This window comes from Cebus imitator, unplaced genomic scaffold (assembly GCF_001604975.1).
Source record: "Cebus imitator isolate Cc_AM_T3 unplaced genomic scaffold, Cebus_imitator-1.0 Scaffold49, whole genome shotgun sequence".
In the NCBI taxonomy this organism is placed as follows: domain Eukaryota; kingdom Metazoa; phylum Chordata; class Mammalia; order Primates; family Cebidae; genus Cebus; species Cebus imitator.
In genome coordinates this window covers 6,480,204-6,497,238 of record NW_016107364.1, presented here as the reverse complement: position 1 = coordinate 6,497,238, position 17,035 = coordinate 6,480,204, and the positions used below count along the sequence as shown (strand labels likewise).

At 37.0% G+C, this 17,035-nt stretch overlaps 1 protein-coding gene across 1 annotated transcript in view; it reads right to left on the bottom strand.

Moving 5' to 3' along the window:
• Nucleotides 1-17,035, bottom strand: part of ZNF407 (zinc finger protein 407) — a 476,193-nt gene that overhangs the window by 146,201 nt on the left and 312,957 nt on the right. Inside the window, exon 8 of the mRNA XM_017527494.2 lies at nucleotides 6,101-6,279. Coding sequence (XP_017382983.1) covers nucleotides 6,101-6,279 — 179 coding nt within the window. The remainder of the gene's footprint in view (nucleotides 1-6,100; nucleotides 6,280-17,035) is intronic.

The following is a 17,035-nucleotide window of genomic DNA, read 5'->3' as shown; positions in this document are numbered from 1 at the left end:
TTTTAGTAGAGACGAGGTTTCACCATGTTGGCCAGGATGGTCTCTATCTCCTGACCTTGTGGTCTGTCCACCTTGGCCTCCCAAAGTGCTGGGATTACAGGTGTGAGCTACCGTTCCTGGCCCAATTTTTGTATTTTTAGTAGAGACAGCGTTTCACCACATTGGCCAGGCTAGTTTCAAAATCCTGATGTCAGGTGATCTGCCTGCCTTGGCCAACGAAAGCGCTGGGATTACAGGAGTAAGCCACCGTGCCCAACTATAAAACTATTTTAAAATGCATCATTAGAAAGTTTTGAAAAAATTCCTCTTTCAGTATTCAAGGAAAAAGAAGTAGCGACCAGGTCAAAGAGCTCCTTCTTAGTTTACAGTATGTTTACTGATAAATATCCACAAATCCAATTTTCCTGGATACCAATTACATTACTGAAAATGGTAGAATGATGAAAAATACTGTTCTGACATTATTCACTTATAGATTACAAAGTATGTGAGAGAGTTCTTTCTGAACTTAGGAATTCCAATAGGAATGAGAGTGAGAAAGGAAATGAAGAAAAACATCAGCTACCAAAATACCAAATGTTCTGAGCCATAATGGACATCGAGGGCACTGCTGTGGCAGGCAGCGCTGGAGTATTTGGACAGGAGTATGAAAAGAACAAAGACTTTTAGCAGTAGTTAAGAAAAATAGTAAATTAACCCATGGATGATGTCTGAGGTTAAAGAATCAAATTGCCGAAGTGTTAATTATTTTAGGAAGTCTTTTGTTAGGGGTGAAGTATAAGGAGACTGGAAAACAAGGAATCCAGTCTGAAGGTTAAAAAGAAAGAGAGGGGAGGCTGAAAATTATAGACCTGTAAGTCTAACATCTATATTAGGAAATAAATTTGAGATGATACTTATGGATGAGCTTAATGATACATTTGGAGAAGTACAATTTAATAGGAGTGAGTCAGCATGGATTTACCAAAGGCAATCATGTCAGGAAAAATTTTGTTCCTTTTTAGGTTGAAGTAATAATTGGTTTATGTAAGGAAGAACCAATGAGAAACTGTCAGGATTTTCTGAGATTTTTGGACCTTTTCAGAAAATGAATTATTGTATAAAATGTCATGACATGTGTCAGAGCATCCAACTAACAAAGGGGGCTGAAAGCAACTGGGTTAAAAATAGAGGCCCAAGAGGAATTTGTGAGCAGACTGCATCCTACAAGGTTCTATGTATTGAACACTAATGCGTCTAATTAATGATGAAGAAATCTTTTATGTGGGAAATTTGAATATATTTCTAAATAAGAGGTAATGGTTAAGACAAAAGACTATGGCTGTTTTACGTTAACTGCAATAGATTAAGTAAATGGGCTCAGAGGTAGAATGTGAAATTTCAGCTGCCTAAGGATAAAGTGATGCATTTGGAAAGAATTAAGGAATCATATAGAAATAATTCAAATGAGCAGTTACCATGAGGAAGGAAAAGGGACTTGGGGTTTCGATACCAGTCAAACTTTTCAATTCTTATTCTTGTAACTGGTAAGAGGCAAATGCAGCGAATGCAGTTAAATAACACGTGTTATAAAGAATACGCAATTGATAATCTTCAAGAAGAATAAAGAAACACTAATTTTTGAAGAGAGATGATAATTTCATGTGTTATCACTCTGCACAGGTAATAACCTAATGTACATACTTAGATGACCAAGTCTTAACATATGTAAGAACTGATGAAAATAAATCAATTTAGATGTGATACAAAAGTATGAGGGCAGAAAAATGAAAGAAATTAAGTAAAATACCATATCAATATATAATGCTCAATTCTCCCTGAAAAGAGAAGACCTTGTAATCACTGCCTTTGGAAAAGACACCAACACTTACTACATTTAAGGTCTCAGCTTCTCAGAGAGAAATAAGAAATAACTAAATCAACCTCATAGCTTTGATACACTGTTCATAGGCTCAGAAAGTGACCACACTATCCACAGGTCTTCCAGTGAGCATTTCTTCATGAGCAACGAGTACTATTTCAACAGCACACCAGCTCCTTGAGCCATTAAGGCATAACTGTAAGTCTGCTGCTTGGAACTGATGAGAAAAACATCTCTTTCTTCTTAGGTACAGTCAGAGAAAGCTGAGCAACCTCTCCTCAGCCCTCCACCTCTGGCTTCCCTAGCTTCACTCCCCTTTCTCTGGGGTTATGTTTAAAGCATTCTGAGCTATCCCTGCTGAGGTGAACTGTGTGTGGTCAGATTGAAGGCCACTGGTGTTGCAAACACAGACATGTATTTAATTCTTCGTCCAAATGTAGTGAAGGAGTATCAAGCTTATTTATGGATGGGAGACATGAAAGAAATATAATGTTAAAACTGAAGAGATCAAATCAAGCTCATATTTGGAAAGAAATAGATTTTACTAAATAGAAGAAAAATTGTGCAATGACAGAAACCTATTTTTAGTTTGATGTCAATTTTGTGAAGATTAATGTGACTGTAAAATCTCATCAAATTAGATCTACATTGGGCCTAAATGAACCTCTTCAGAAATCTGGATGTGGAGAAAGGTGTTTTTTAAAAAGTATATATAGAAAAGAATAACTGATAGAAGAGAGTTTGATGAATTTCTCAAATTGAACACAACTATGTCTCAATACTGGGATTAAGAAGCAGGATCTTATTAGCACCACTGTACCTCATTCAGTGACTGGTGCCCACAAGGGAAAATAAACTCTGACTTCTAACATCATAGTTTTACCTGTTTTTATATTCAATATAAATGCAATCATATAAAATGTACCCCTTGGTGACCGGCTTTGATCATCCAATGACAGGACTGTGAGACTTATTTCATATTGTTGCTTGTATTTGTAGTTCATTCATTCTCACTGAGAATGAGTATTCTATTATGAGTATTCTATTATGTAAATATACAACCTTTGTACATTCTGCTTGAGGGACATTAGGGTCGTTTGGGGTTTTGACTATGACGAACACACCAATAATTACATTAAGTACAAATACTGAAGTAAAAGACTAAATAGTTGATGTAAAATGCTAAATACTGCTCCAGCAGATAAAATGTAACTATAAGCTGCTTATAAGGAATCTGGTGTAGGTATATCAACATGAAATGAAGAATTATGGCAAGAGATATTGCTACTAAGAAATACTTCATAATTATGAGTGTATGTGTGTCTAAAACAGCCCTAACCTCTGAGTACCAAGTGATATATATTCAACATATGGAAGGCCAAAAATAACGGAATTTAAAAAGACAAATCCACAATTATAGTAGGAAACTTTAACATACTCCTCTTAACAGCTGACAGAACCGGCATTTTAAAAAGTACTAAGAATACAGACAATCTGAACAACACAGTGCACAAACTAAACACTGTAACGGACATACAGGGAACACAGCCTATGCACCAAATGCCATTGGTGCCAAGTATTCTTTTCTAACGTGTCTCACAAATTTACCAAAACTCACCATTTGCTGGGCATAAGAACGTCTACACAAATTTTAAAGGATTTAAGTAATTCAGATTATGTTCTGTAAAAACAGTAAATTTAAGCTAGAAATAGATTTGTATTATTATTTCAATAGTTTTTTAAAAATAAATAGAAAGTCTCAAACTACCTGGAAATAGAATATTACATTTACAAATAATCCATGGTCAAAAAAATAAAGAAACCACTTTTGTCTTGTGCTTCTCGTCTAACTAAACTAAAATTAGAACTCACATATAGTCTTTCCTGCTCTGGAATATGAAATAGAAAAAGATACAAAAATCATTTTACTGGTTGCCAAAAAGGATTGAGAAAAAAATACAATGAATCATCAACTTCTGCTAGAGAGGAGGGGAAAAAAAACAACTGAGCAACCATTTATGCTAAAGATGATCACGTCAAACAGTTTACACATTCTGTGTGGTAGGCAGCACTATCCCCACCTCAGGAGGAAAGCTGAGACCCACCGAGTTACAATGCAGTTTTCAGAGCCAGATGTCAAGAGAATGATAAAGCTTAAGTTGCCGCCCATCCTCCCCTGAAGGTCATGCCTACAGAAGCACAAGGACAAGGGATAGTTCATTCAAACTCCTAGACTTGCTGATAAGGAATCTGAAGCTCAGAGGTGTCCAGAGACACCCATCTTTACATCAAGACTTGAATCAGGGTCTCCATGAAACTCCAGTTTTGTGTTATTTGCATGAATTACGTCACTTACACTGCAGTTATATACAATGCAGAGATACCAACGGTACAGCACCTTTGCACACAAACCTCTTTCTACAGAAGTGTTTTCAAATAAAAAAAAATACCTTACTTTAATATATGAATTCCCAAATATTATCTCAACCAAAATATATGTTATCTCAACCAAATCACAGTCTTTACGGTCTTTTTTTTATGTAATGTTTTTATTTTTGTCTTATTTACTCACTGTACTTTAGGGAACAATTTGCTTTTCATGTGTACCTGGAATATGTCAATCTTGCACCTGGAAAGGAGTCAGGGCAAGCCCACTTTAGGGGGGACACTTTGCTGATGCCCACCATGGATTTAGACCCTGTGCCCTGGCCATTGCTAGGAGTGGCATTTTCACAGGTGGTGTTTTTAGTACCTGTAAAGTTATGGGTCCATATTTATAAAGAACCCATAGGCACTTATGGCCAGAGATATTTCAACTCGACTTTATCTGTTTTTATGAACTAAAGCTGATAAACCATCTAGTTTCAAAACCTTTTCAGTGACAATCTCACCAAAAGGGAATGAGCAGAGACCTCTGTTTTTGTTTGTTTGCCAAATACAGCCCTGGATAGCAGAAAAATTACTAAATCGCACACTCGACGTGACTTTAAAAAGTCAATCACGTGAACATCAACTGAGAAATACGAAAGAACATTAATAAGCTTATATCTACATACTGTCAAATGTATTAAGAAAACTAGTCTAACTTAAATTACTCAAGTTCAATTTCTTTTAATGCAGGTATTTCGTGACTCACATTTCTGGTGTGATTTATATCATGATCCCCACCATCCCCACCACTGCTAACTGCCCCTTCATATCGCACAGATAGGCATACAATGTTCCAACAGCTTCGTAGCCTTTATCTTTTTAAATTTTCACAGAGACCCTACTAAGTCGGTACTACCACACAGATTTACAGATGGGAAACCTGAGGCTTGATGAGGTCAGCCTGCCTGAGTTCATACGGCCAATCACGGAGAAGTAAGGTTTAAAAGCAGTAGCTCTAATAGGTCCCAAAACATCTGCTTAAAGCATAACCATCATCGACGGGCCTTATTCCAACTCAGTGCTGCTTGGGCTAAATCTTGGAACACTTCTCTAAATTTACTTCAGGGGAAGCACCTCCTCAAATAGGTCCTCTTACCCATAATCCATCATTTTGCGGCTCTGCACAGTGAGAATTCAGCACTCAACAAATACTTGCTAATTAAACAAAATGTCAGGCTGGAGGAACGGATCTGCTTTACTCTGCAGTTGCAGCCACGTCGCTGACACCTTCCAGAGCACCTGGCTTGCCATCCAAGAGGCAAGAATCCTCTTAGTGGCCACTGCCATCACCAGCTTTCCCCAAACCCAGGGCCAGCTCCCTCCCAATTTCTGGGAAACATGCAGCACCCTGACCACACAGGATGCCTGACTCTCTCCGGGCTCGCAGGTCACCTTCTATCTAGGCATTCCCTGGAAGATGACGGTGTAAAGAAATAGGGCATAACATTTCAAATCACAAGCATTTTTGAGAAAAATATTTTAGCAATTAGTCAAAATATGAAGATTTCACAACTACTCTCATTTCAGATCAACTATGCTTTAAACATTTACTCTTATTAACTTTATAGTCGTAGGATGACAACTTTGTCAGATTTGCCTTTTTGATAAAATACAGTTGAAAAGTCCTGTTTTCATAGATGAGTGGGATAAAACTGGAATGTACTTTTTATAAGTCTTGTAACAGATACTATCACATACTCTAGTCCATTTCAATAAATCATGGTAATGTACAAATAGCATTGTAACTGTTATGATTACACGAAATCCTGGTAAAAACGAACAAGTACTTTAACAGTTTCTGTCCCTTACCAGCATGCAGGTAAGCGAGGTCCGGGTTTTCAATGTCAGGATGCTGTTCCTTCAGATGGTTCCGGAACTCCACAGGGACATTGGTCCCGTAGTCACACTTGGGACAGTTGTACATCTTGACCCCTTCATGTTTGCCAGTATGCAGAATGTGTTTGCGGATATTTTCTGCACAGTTTGACCTACCAAGTAAGACAGAAAAGTAAATCTAACTCAGGTCAAACCAATAACCTTATATCACAAATAACGACATTAGATAACACTGTCTCTATGTGTTCGGTACTATTTTGAGTGCTGTACTCATATAATAATTAGTTTAGGTAATATATCGGCCCTATCAGGCTGGTAGCTTTTACAATCCTGGTATGAAGTTTTAAGTTGTTTTGTTACCTTCATTTCTATGAAGAAACAGAAATACCAAATCCCAAGTACTATTATTTTAATATCAAATTATTCTGGTACCACTTGAGAGCAGTGAAGGTGTTTGCTGATCCCTGAGAACACACCTATAGCCACTGAGGAGTGGTACAAAAATGAAAGTGCTTCACCTCCACTAAATTTAGAGCATCTGGGGAACAGAGACACTTTGGCTCTTAAGTTCTGTCAAGCAGGGTGCTTTTAAGTAAATGCTAAAATAGTTTGACGATGGAATTGGAGCTAGAAACGGTTCCCAGGCTCAACTCCAATGTTTGGACAACATGTTAATCCCATGGAGCCTTCTGTGATGATCCAGGCTCTTAAGAGTGATGAGATGAAAAATACAATGGAGGGCCCATATATTCCATGCCATGTTGCCACTGAAATCAGAAGTGGGCTCCTTTCCCAGTGTTTTCCAGCAGAATTAGAAATGCAAGGCCTGAAATAATCAGCAAACTGGGAATGGGGTGCTGCCTCCTGAGGCAAACTGTTGTGCTTGCTCTTTCAAATCTGCCAGTTCCTCTGCCACAGAGACTGCACGGCTAGACCCTTTCCGAATACACAGGCAGAGCTGTTTTTCTTTTGTCTTTATCATTTTTAGAACAGTAATAAAAAGAGCCCTACACAAATTCTAGCAGGTGTTGAGGGGTTATCTAGAAAGAAAGAAAAAAAGAAACAAACTGGCCTCAGATTTCCTACAGACCAAAATTAAGTGCCAGAAGAAAATATAGCATATGTTTATCACCATTTCCCAAAGGTATTGCTGAAGAACAAAATCCTACAAGATGTTCTTAGAAGAAAGATTTCCATGATCGAATGAGATCAGGAAATGGTAGTTAGCCAACACACCTCACAGTGCACCTCAGGATGTTAAAGACTCTAGGAGGAAACTTTATGTTTGTCTACATTGCCTGAATGCTTCTAATTAGAATTGCTTTTGTGTATAATATTCAATTATACCATGTTTATTTTTCAGGCAATATACCTTGGGAAATGTTGGTCAAGGAGGTGAAAATGATTGTTACCTCTCACACACAAAGGCACTGATGTCGTTAGAAATTCAAAGGCTCAGTAAATATGGTATCTATCCACTCCTGACAAGAGGAGTACAGGAAGTACCATCCAGGTGAGGCAGGATTAATGCAAATGGCACGAAGAATGGTATTCCCCAGTCAGAGGGTACAGGGATGTCCTCTCCTACTGACTCTGGACAAAGCTAAAACACAGACACGTTCCTCATGAGTGGGGATCTCATATTCTGGGAGCAGTCTCGTATCTGGATCCAGATATTCCTTTGGAAAAGTTCCTACTACTGCCCTCCCATCTCCAGGCAGGGCTTGTCATCAAATGTACATGCACAACTAAATCTAGTCAATATAATTAAATTGAACAAATCAAATCCCTCTATGCCTAGGAAAAAGACTAGAGATGCATCAAAATATTAATGTGGATATACTGCAATGCCCACTTATCCTTATTTGTCAACTACAAAGTTTTATATGTTAAAAATATATATTTTAAATTAAAATTACAGTAACACCTTTTTGAAAAATTAAAAAAAAGAGATGAATTAGAATAACAGATATTTTCCCAGCTATTTTCAACCTGCTTTGGGTAAAGGCTCTGTTTATCTGGGTGTTAAATTTTCCTCAGATCTTAGACTAAATACATGCAAAACAGTGAATGTATGCACACAAGCTTATTTCCTTCATGTCACTACTGAATTGCCAAACTTGCTTTATATATAAATTCCCTATTGTGAACTAACAATCACCGTAAGAGGGAAAAACCGAGTAAGCACCTAAGCATGCCAGGTACCTCCACTGACCCGGTGACTTCGAAGCCAAGCATGACCCTCTGAGGTTGAGATTGTTATGCAATTCGCAGAGGTGGTAAATATCACAGTGATAACCTGGCAACAAAGGCTGCACGGCTGGTGAGTGGTTAAGGTGGAATCCTAACCTAGGTTTTCTGTTTTTGAGGCCAGGATGTTGGTATGTTTTCAAGTATACCACAGCCAGCTTTCCCTTTAATATCTACATCTAAGAGATACCAGCAGATTCTAAGCAAAGGGTAGGACTGTAGAGTCTTTAAAATTTATAATCATCCTTAGAGTAACAGCTCTGGGTGTCAGAAATAACACAGGAAAACATCTGAAGGTGACAGACACAAATGTCCACTTTTATGACAGTTAAAAGGAACAATTGTTTTTTTTAAATTCTTCAGGCTGGATAAACTGTTCCAAATTACTCCCTTAATTCTGCAGACCTCGAATTTGTTTTCTAGAGCGTTACAGACACCTCCTAAATTCACCATTGTTTACTGACACTGGGGAGAGAAAACAAAAAGCTCCACTGTGCTTAACGAGGACTGTTCATCAGGAATGTAGATCCGTTGGTGCTGCCAATACTAGCTCCTTACGTAAAATGCTAGGCATGAAGCATCATCAAAGACAATCACCAATCATGTGAAGAAATTAAAATTGCCAAAATAAATACATTTCAATGTATGATGAACATAAGGGAAACAATATAAGCAATGAATCCTAACATTCAGGGAAGGAAGAAAAAAATAACTTTGAAAATAGAATATTTTGTTTTCAAGAAAGCTGTATTTAGGACAAAAATAAGCCTATATCTCTCAGTAACTAAACAGCATGTAGAATCTAACAACTGGGAACTATTACTGAAATAGGTAAGACGCAGATGGGGACAAAGGGAGGGGAGAGAGAATTTAAAAAGGTGTGAAGCTTCCTTTATTTGAAACTATAAAATAAATCAAGAAAGATGTGGTTTGGAACTTGAGATTTTAAAAGGCATTAAGGACCATTCCACACATATATTCTTATACGAATATGTGCATATGTTTGTGTAAAGGATGTGTATATACACACTTTTTTAAATGTTCCATTACATAATACATGTAGGTATGTATATTTGTAATTATGTTTTAAACATACACATACCAGAAGCATAAACACATGCAGATAAGAAGGAAATGGGATGCATTTTGAGAAATGGAGAGTGAGTGTTAATGTGTACGGGGTCTTTTTGGATAATAAAAATCTATGATTGCTTATGGCAATGGTTGCACAATTCTGGTAATATATTAAAAACCAAAGAAGGTAGCAATTTCAATGGGTCACTTGTAAAATATATGATCTATCTCTCCACTAAAACTAACAAATAAAAAAGAACTCTCGTGCCATTGTCACCCTTCTTCCTGCCACTTTGGGAGCTCAACTCTCAAAGTTACCAAGACGGAGAAGAGGTTCTCAGCATCCGTGGGCCTTTACCTCAGTGAGCAATACATTTTTAAGTCATTCAAATTTCAGAGTTTTGCCTCACATGCCACTACTGCTAACTATCACATGCTACTAATCTCCTTCCTCAAACCAGTGCTGCATAAAACCCCACCGCATCAGCACACACACGCATGCACACACATACGCACACCTGATTTGAGCCCTCCTTACTAATCACTGCACAGCAGATATCTTGAGTGAATCAGAGGAAGTAAATTAAGGACACCTGGCCTATTCCTGAGCCAGGGCAACTCCTCCTGGCCTCACGCAGCTCCTTTGGAAATATCCCTAGACTTTATTTTATCTCTGAATTTCCCTCTTCTGCCACCCAGGACTTCCTATCACAAGCCAAGAAGCATATTCTTGTCATCATCTATATGTAACTTGGTGTTTCCCTATGGGAGAGTAAAGAAATTTTTCTTTCAAGAAAATTTATGAGAAGTAAAAATTCTCAGAAAAATGCAAAGGGTTATATGTATACTTTAAAAAGAAGAATGCTAGGGAGAACTCACGTCACAGTTTTCCCATCTGAGATGAACTAGGAAAACAGAGACCCTGGTGCACATCTCTGATGAAGGAGAAAGTGAAACAAGCAATGACTGAGCAGTTTCCCAGGGGATTCGCTAAGAACTGTGACCCCCAATCCAGTTTCCAACACTAGGACCTGTCCCATCCCCATCCTCGTCCTCTTCTTCCTGGCAGCAGACGACCCTGGTGGATGCAGAAGAAACATCCCTGGGTGTGAAGTCAGGCGGCCCAGGTACATTCCCCACATGGGAATTTCAGCACCCACAGAACAGCTCTGTGATCTCAGCAAAGTACCTCAACTCTCAGAGGTCTCTTTTCCTTAACTAAAAAATGAATTCGGTACATCAAACTACCAAAGGACAGAATGCAATCTATCTACGTATTATCTTTTTCTTTAGAGAAGGTACGTGCACATAAATGCAAAATCTTCACCTATGAATTCAGAGAGTTGTTAAAGGCTATTCCTGGGCTCCAGTTCTAAAGGTGGGTGGGAAGTGGCAGAGGGGAAGGTGAGCCACATACCCTGCACAGCTCCAGCCCACTGCGCCAAGTCAGCGCAACACAAACAAAAGCGACGGAATGTGCAGCTTTCGTCAAAATGCCAAGCTCTGCTCCGTCCTTTCTCAACTCCATTCTACAGCTCCAGCTCCAGGTGACAGAACATGCCACCAGGCTTTCCGCTGAGGAAGAACTTCTCCTGACCCTCACAGGCGGAAGATTTTCCTCACACTCTGAGTGGGGAGCCTGCTGGAAGGAAAGCTAGATTCCCCAGCGCGAAGCCTCATACTCCTCACTGGGATTCCTGCAGGACTCATGCAGACTAGAAACAGCATGCATCGCTTTCATGGAAAAGGCATTCTAAGCGTGCATTTCCAATTAAATTCTGGAATATAACATGTTGAAAGTCTGGAGCAGCTTCAAGGTATAAAGTTTAAAGCACAAGGTGACCAATTAGCAAAAGGGACCAAGATGGGACCTATGCTTTTTAGGGCTTCTTAAAAAACACATAATAAAGGAAATGTCTTATTCTGTTCAAAGGCAATGTATGTTAAAATAATAACTAGAACACCACAAGTATTTCTACAATTCCATAAAATTAGTCGGTACTGCATACTAACTTATGGCCTATGGACACAAAAGCTTTAAAAAAATTGGTATTTATTTTGGTTATTAAAATTAAAAGGCACCACTGAAGTTGTTGAACCAACATGCATGCTCATATTTTAAATATCAGAGCATCCAAAAATGGACAAGACACGTTTTCCTCAACCGCTGTCTCCACCTGAGTCCCAGATGACCAGCTAGGTACAGTCCCTAACTTCTCAATCGTTTCAAGCAACAGATATACCTTGTATTCTTTTCTTAGCACTCCCCTTGGATAAATGCAGGGGTACCACACACGCTGGCATCTCGCTATTCCGTGGAAGAACACAGCGTGGGGCCTCACCCTATCGAACACCAAAGGGCACCCTGATCCCCGCTACATGCCTGTACTCCCACCCTTACCTTCCTTTTTCCTTTTTAACAGCTGCATAGTATTTCATGTGGATATAGCCTATTCTATCTGTCTAATTCTCTACTGATGGACATTTAGGATGTTTCCAATCATCTGCTAGGATAAACAAGGTTCCAGTGAATCACCTTGCAGAATGTTTTCCATTTCTCAGGATGCCTTGACAATCACATGATGACAGGTGCAACTGCTTCAAATGTCAATGGGCATACACATTTGAATTCTGTTAAATTCTGCCATATTGTCCTTCAGAGGAATTGCAGCAATTTACACTTCCACTAACCATGCCTGAAAGCCTGTTTCTGTACATGCTTGTCAAGGTAGGGTGCTACCAAATTTTGGGTAAAAAATGGTATCTCATTGGTGTTTTAATTTTTAAGTTGTAACCTGCATTTCTCTTGTAATCAATGAGGTTAAGTATCTTTTCAAATATGGAAAAGCAATGTATATTTTCTTTTTTATGTACTGTTCATTCACATTTTTGGTCTTTTTTTTCCTCGATGGTTGTTGGTCATTCTCTTATAAATTAAGGAGATTGGCTCTTTGAGACAGAAGCTGCAAACTTTTTTCTTGAGTTTCATTTTTTTCTTTTGACTTTGCTTCCGGTGGGTTGTGAAACGCAAATGTATATAATTTTGCTCTTTTGTTCTATGGCTTCCTTACTTGGAGGCTAGAAAACAACTGATCCATACTTGGTTCCAGTACTTGCAGAGTTGCATTATGTCACATTAAGTACTAGATTTGTTTCAAAATCAACCTATAGTGAGTTAAAAGTGGATCCAGACTGCTACTCAGTTCTCTCAATAACATTTGTTAAAGTCAGATTTTCCCCACTAACTTGAAATGCCACCATTGTCAGTATTTCAATTATTTCAAGTGGATTCTGGACTTTCTATTCTATTATGCTTGTCTGTGTATTCACCTGCCAACCCATCACAATGAACCAGGTAGCAAGACATTTTTGCCAGTAGACCTCATCATTCTGCATAGCTCTTTTCCTCCCAGATCATCACAGCTAGCTGCCCATCCAAAATCAACAGAATCACTCACAGAATACTGGTTGTCAGTTGGTATAGCAAAAAACTTGAGTTAACTATAGTACTAGAGAGAACTGGATCAATAACAAATTAATATCACTATGACACACCTGGGTAATTTCTATGTATTTATTAATATTTGTTAATATTATCTAACTGATAAACCAAACAGCAGAGAGCACGACACAGATGTTATAAGTATCCAGGAGAGTGCCCAGCACTCAGAAATCCTAAATAAATATTAATTCCCATTTTTCCCAGGAAAATCCACACATCTGCCTCACTGCCCCAATTTGTGTTTTTGAAAAATTAATGATTGTCTTGAAATACTGGCAACAACCAGTCCTGTTAGGACATCAGGCATGGGAAAGAGACTCCAGGCAACAGAAAGCTCCTGCACCCACCGCCTGAAGGGCCTTCTCATTCCTGCACCCACCTTTCGTTTATGCCCTCATTTCACTTGTCTACGTTTTCCATGCTGTTCCAAAAAGAAAGAATTCCCATTTCCTAGGTGATTTTGGGGGAACCACTTGACAACATGGAGTGATTGCTCACTATTTCAGAATGCATAATTTTTGTGTGCCATGGATGGATTCAGAAATGACTTAGTAAGTCTTACAAAGATTCATAAAAACAATAGTAGTTTAGCTGAAGGGCTAAAAGAGCTGAAAATTGAATTGAGTGTGGTGGCCACGTTGTTTCTTTTGTGGATATGTGCACTCAAACTCCCTTACACAATATAAAAAAAAAATACTTCTTTAAAAAAAACACACAACACAGTTGAATTATGAGACATGTAAAAACTCAATAATAAATAAGGGAGCATTTGCTAAAGAGAGAAAAATATCACATATCTGTATGGGTTGGCTTAATGTTAAATATATTGCTTGCTGCTAAAATAATCTATACAGTTAACACAATTACAATTAAATTCTAACAAGATTGTTTTGAGAACTTTTTGAGAGTGATGGGTAAATAGCTCTATAAAATAGGTAGGCAACATTCTAATATTATTATAGTAAGCGTTGTTAACAATCATCTATAGGGAGGGAATGAGCTACATCACGAAATGTGATGCAGCAGTAACTTTCTACATAGACTTATCGTTATACATGAATACATACATAAACATACATGTAACAAGACATATCAGCAGAAAGTATCTGCCACAGATTGAGAAAAGCTGCATGTAAAACAATACGTACTAAAAGCAATTAGATGTGTGTGTACATATACACATTCATAATATACACTACAAAAAGTCAACTATACATAGACGTGTGTATAGTAATTATACATACACATAGCACATACATATTACAATTATACATAGAAGTATGGACAGCACCAGGTCTATGAGATCCACACTAGTTAACGGTGACTCTCTGAATCCAGGGGACTGGATATAGGGGACTGGATACACGGGACTGGATACAGTGGGGAGTTCAGAACACCTGCAGTGTTGTAACTGTGTCACAGGAAAGTTTACCCATTCATTATTTTTAATTTAAAAATAAGGGGAGGGGGAACTAAACATACAGCCAAAGACAAGAAAAACTAATGTCAGTGAAACACTGGATTTTTAAAATTATTCTACTTAATGAAACTCTAATCTTCAAAGTGGGAAACTGAGGGTGGTATTCAGAATGAGAGTGGCAATTCATTCCAGGGGGTTAAAATATGGTTTAGGTGATGCAGGTCACTACATAGTGGGTTGAATTCTTCTGTGATAAATTAAAGAGGCTCCACAATAAATTCTGGATAGATAACACATAACTGTTTTAAAAAGAATTATGAAGCTAAAAAAAGACTTAATTGAATATAAGTCATATATACTTAAGTAGAGTAGGAATCTAAAAGTATGGCCTTGAATATAAAATTAATCATAATTTTTCTAAAAGGGTCAAAAAATGGGGGTAGGGTGGAGAACTGGAGGGAGAGTTAACTTGAATCTATAAAATATAAGGAAGTGACCACGTATACAGTATATATGTTTTGTTGATTTGAAATATTGAATACATATTGAAGTTAACCTATTATTTTAAAATAATATATTACTTTGGAACTACTGGTTTTACAACTCATGTTTATAAACTATTCAAGCTCTTCATATGCATGTGTCTATCATCACTAGAGTCATCTGTGGGATCTTCTAACAGTTTCCTAGAGCACAATATTGTCAGTCCCTCCTTCAGTTTGAGATACAGCATATTCTGACTGCAAAAATGATGCTGTCACTAGAAATTCTATCTCCAGCTACATGTGCCCAATCACATAACATTATGACAGTTTTTCCATTTGTACTCCAAGAGTACATCATGAACTCTACATCATAACCAATTACTCTACTGCTTTTTACTCCAATTTTTCTAGCTTATTTACAACAAGAGAAATATATAAATTCCTCTTCTGGAAATACTTTTTTAGAAAGGAAAAACTCTGCCTTTTATTCAAACATACACTACTAAGTATAATAAAAGCTGAAATCATAAAGTCAAATATAGATAAATTTGACTACATGAATACTATACAATACTGCAAGTCAAAAGATCATAAATACAACAAAATGAACGGAAAACACATAAAATGCGTGTATAAAGGTTTAGAAAACCCTTTTCCAAAAAGTATTATTTCTGAAGATGCTAACAGATGTTAAGAAAAACCTAAGTACCAGTGTGGTGAGATCCATGCTGAGGAAAGCACAAGCGATACAGCAGGCTGCATTTTCCTTTTAGAAACTCACAGTGTGTACTTAGCAGAAAATGGAAATTATAAAAACAAAAACATCAAAAACCCACAATGTAAATTGAAACACAAATTTTTAAAGTTCTATTTAAAGAAATATATTTAGTTTTGCTTAATATTTTGCTTCCCCAATTTTTTGACTACGGAACACTTTCGTTTTTGGTTGCTTTATAGTAATACAACATGTACCTCAGGATGCTATCATGAAGACTCAGGCAAATAATATTAAATATGTTCAGATAATACAATAAGTACTTGTTATTTTTTTCTTCCTCCTACTAGATTTTTTATTAAATGCAAATGAGTTCAACTATCTGAGTCATTATCAGCACTTTTCCTATTATATATGAAAAGCAACTTCAATTCAGCTGAGTAAAAATAGATTCCCAGTTACAGTGTATGCATGAGGGCGTGTGAGATGTATATTGTGAGTGCAAAGTTAATTAGACAGGTATGCAATCACTTTTTTTTGGCCTGTTTATAGTACACTTTTAAAACTCACATCCACAAAAAGAATTACTCTATACAATAGTATACATATTTATGTAAAAGTTCAGTTGAAAGGGGGTTTCTACTATATCTTTGTAACATGATTCTAAAATGAATATAGAATAATCCGAGGAAAATCTTTATGTAAATTAAACTCAAGAAGTTATCACATTTATTTACCAGCACTATTTATAATTTATAAATTTTCTAGGCAAAAATAAATCCTAAAAAAAAGACAAACAAATGTTCACAGTAGCAGGGAATATAAGACTCCATATATGCTGCTTTAAAGCTCACTGTAGGTTGGAAGAATGTGCTCCAATATATAAACTCAGAGCTTGTTTCACAATTTATGTAAGACAGCCTAAGATATATACTCCTTTATAACTTATGTTCTCACTAAGGAACCCATAAGGAAAGAGTCTGATAATTTTAGATTACTGAACATTTGTGCTGTTTAAATTTAAAATTGGTTAAAAGCTACAAGAATAAAGAACCTCAGATTCCTCTGCCTAAAAGGGAGCATGTTATCAACGATGTTTAGCAAACAGGTGCATGTCATTTGGAGTGTTGAATCACATACATCACTAGAACGGAACAGACAGCACAAAGATCCATTTATATAAGAAATACAGATGTCATTTCAGATCAATTAGGAAATGATGAGTTATATAATAAATGGTATCCATTCGACTACTTATTTTACAGGAAAAAATAAGTTACTTATTGTCCTACACCATAAAAAAATCATTTGGATTAAAAAATTATAACATAAGGAAACCAAATTATAAAAATGATAGAAAAACATATTTTTATAAGCTTAGAAAGAGCTCTCATAAAGAAAATTCGAAATTCAAATGGTACCAAGATCTGTAGGAAAATATGCCTCATGAAAGTTTTAATAC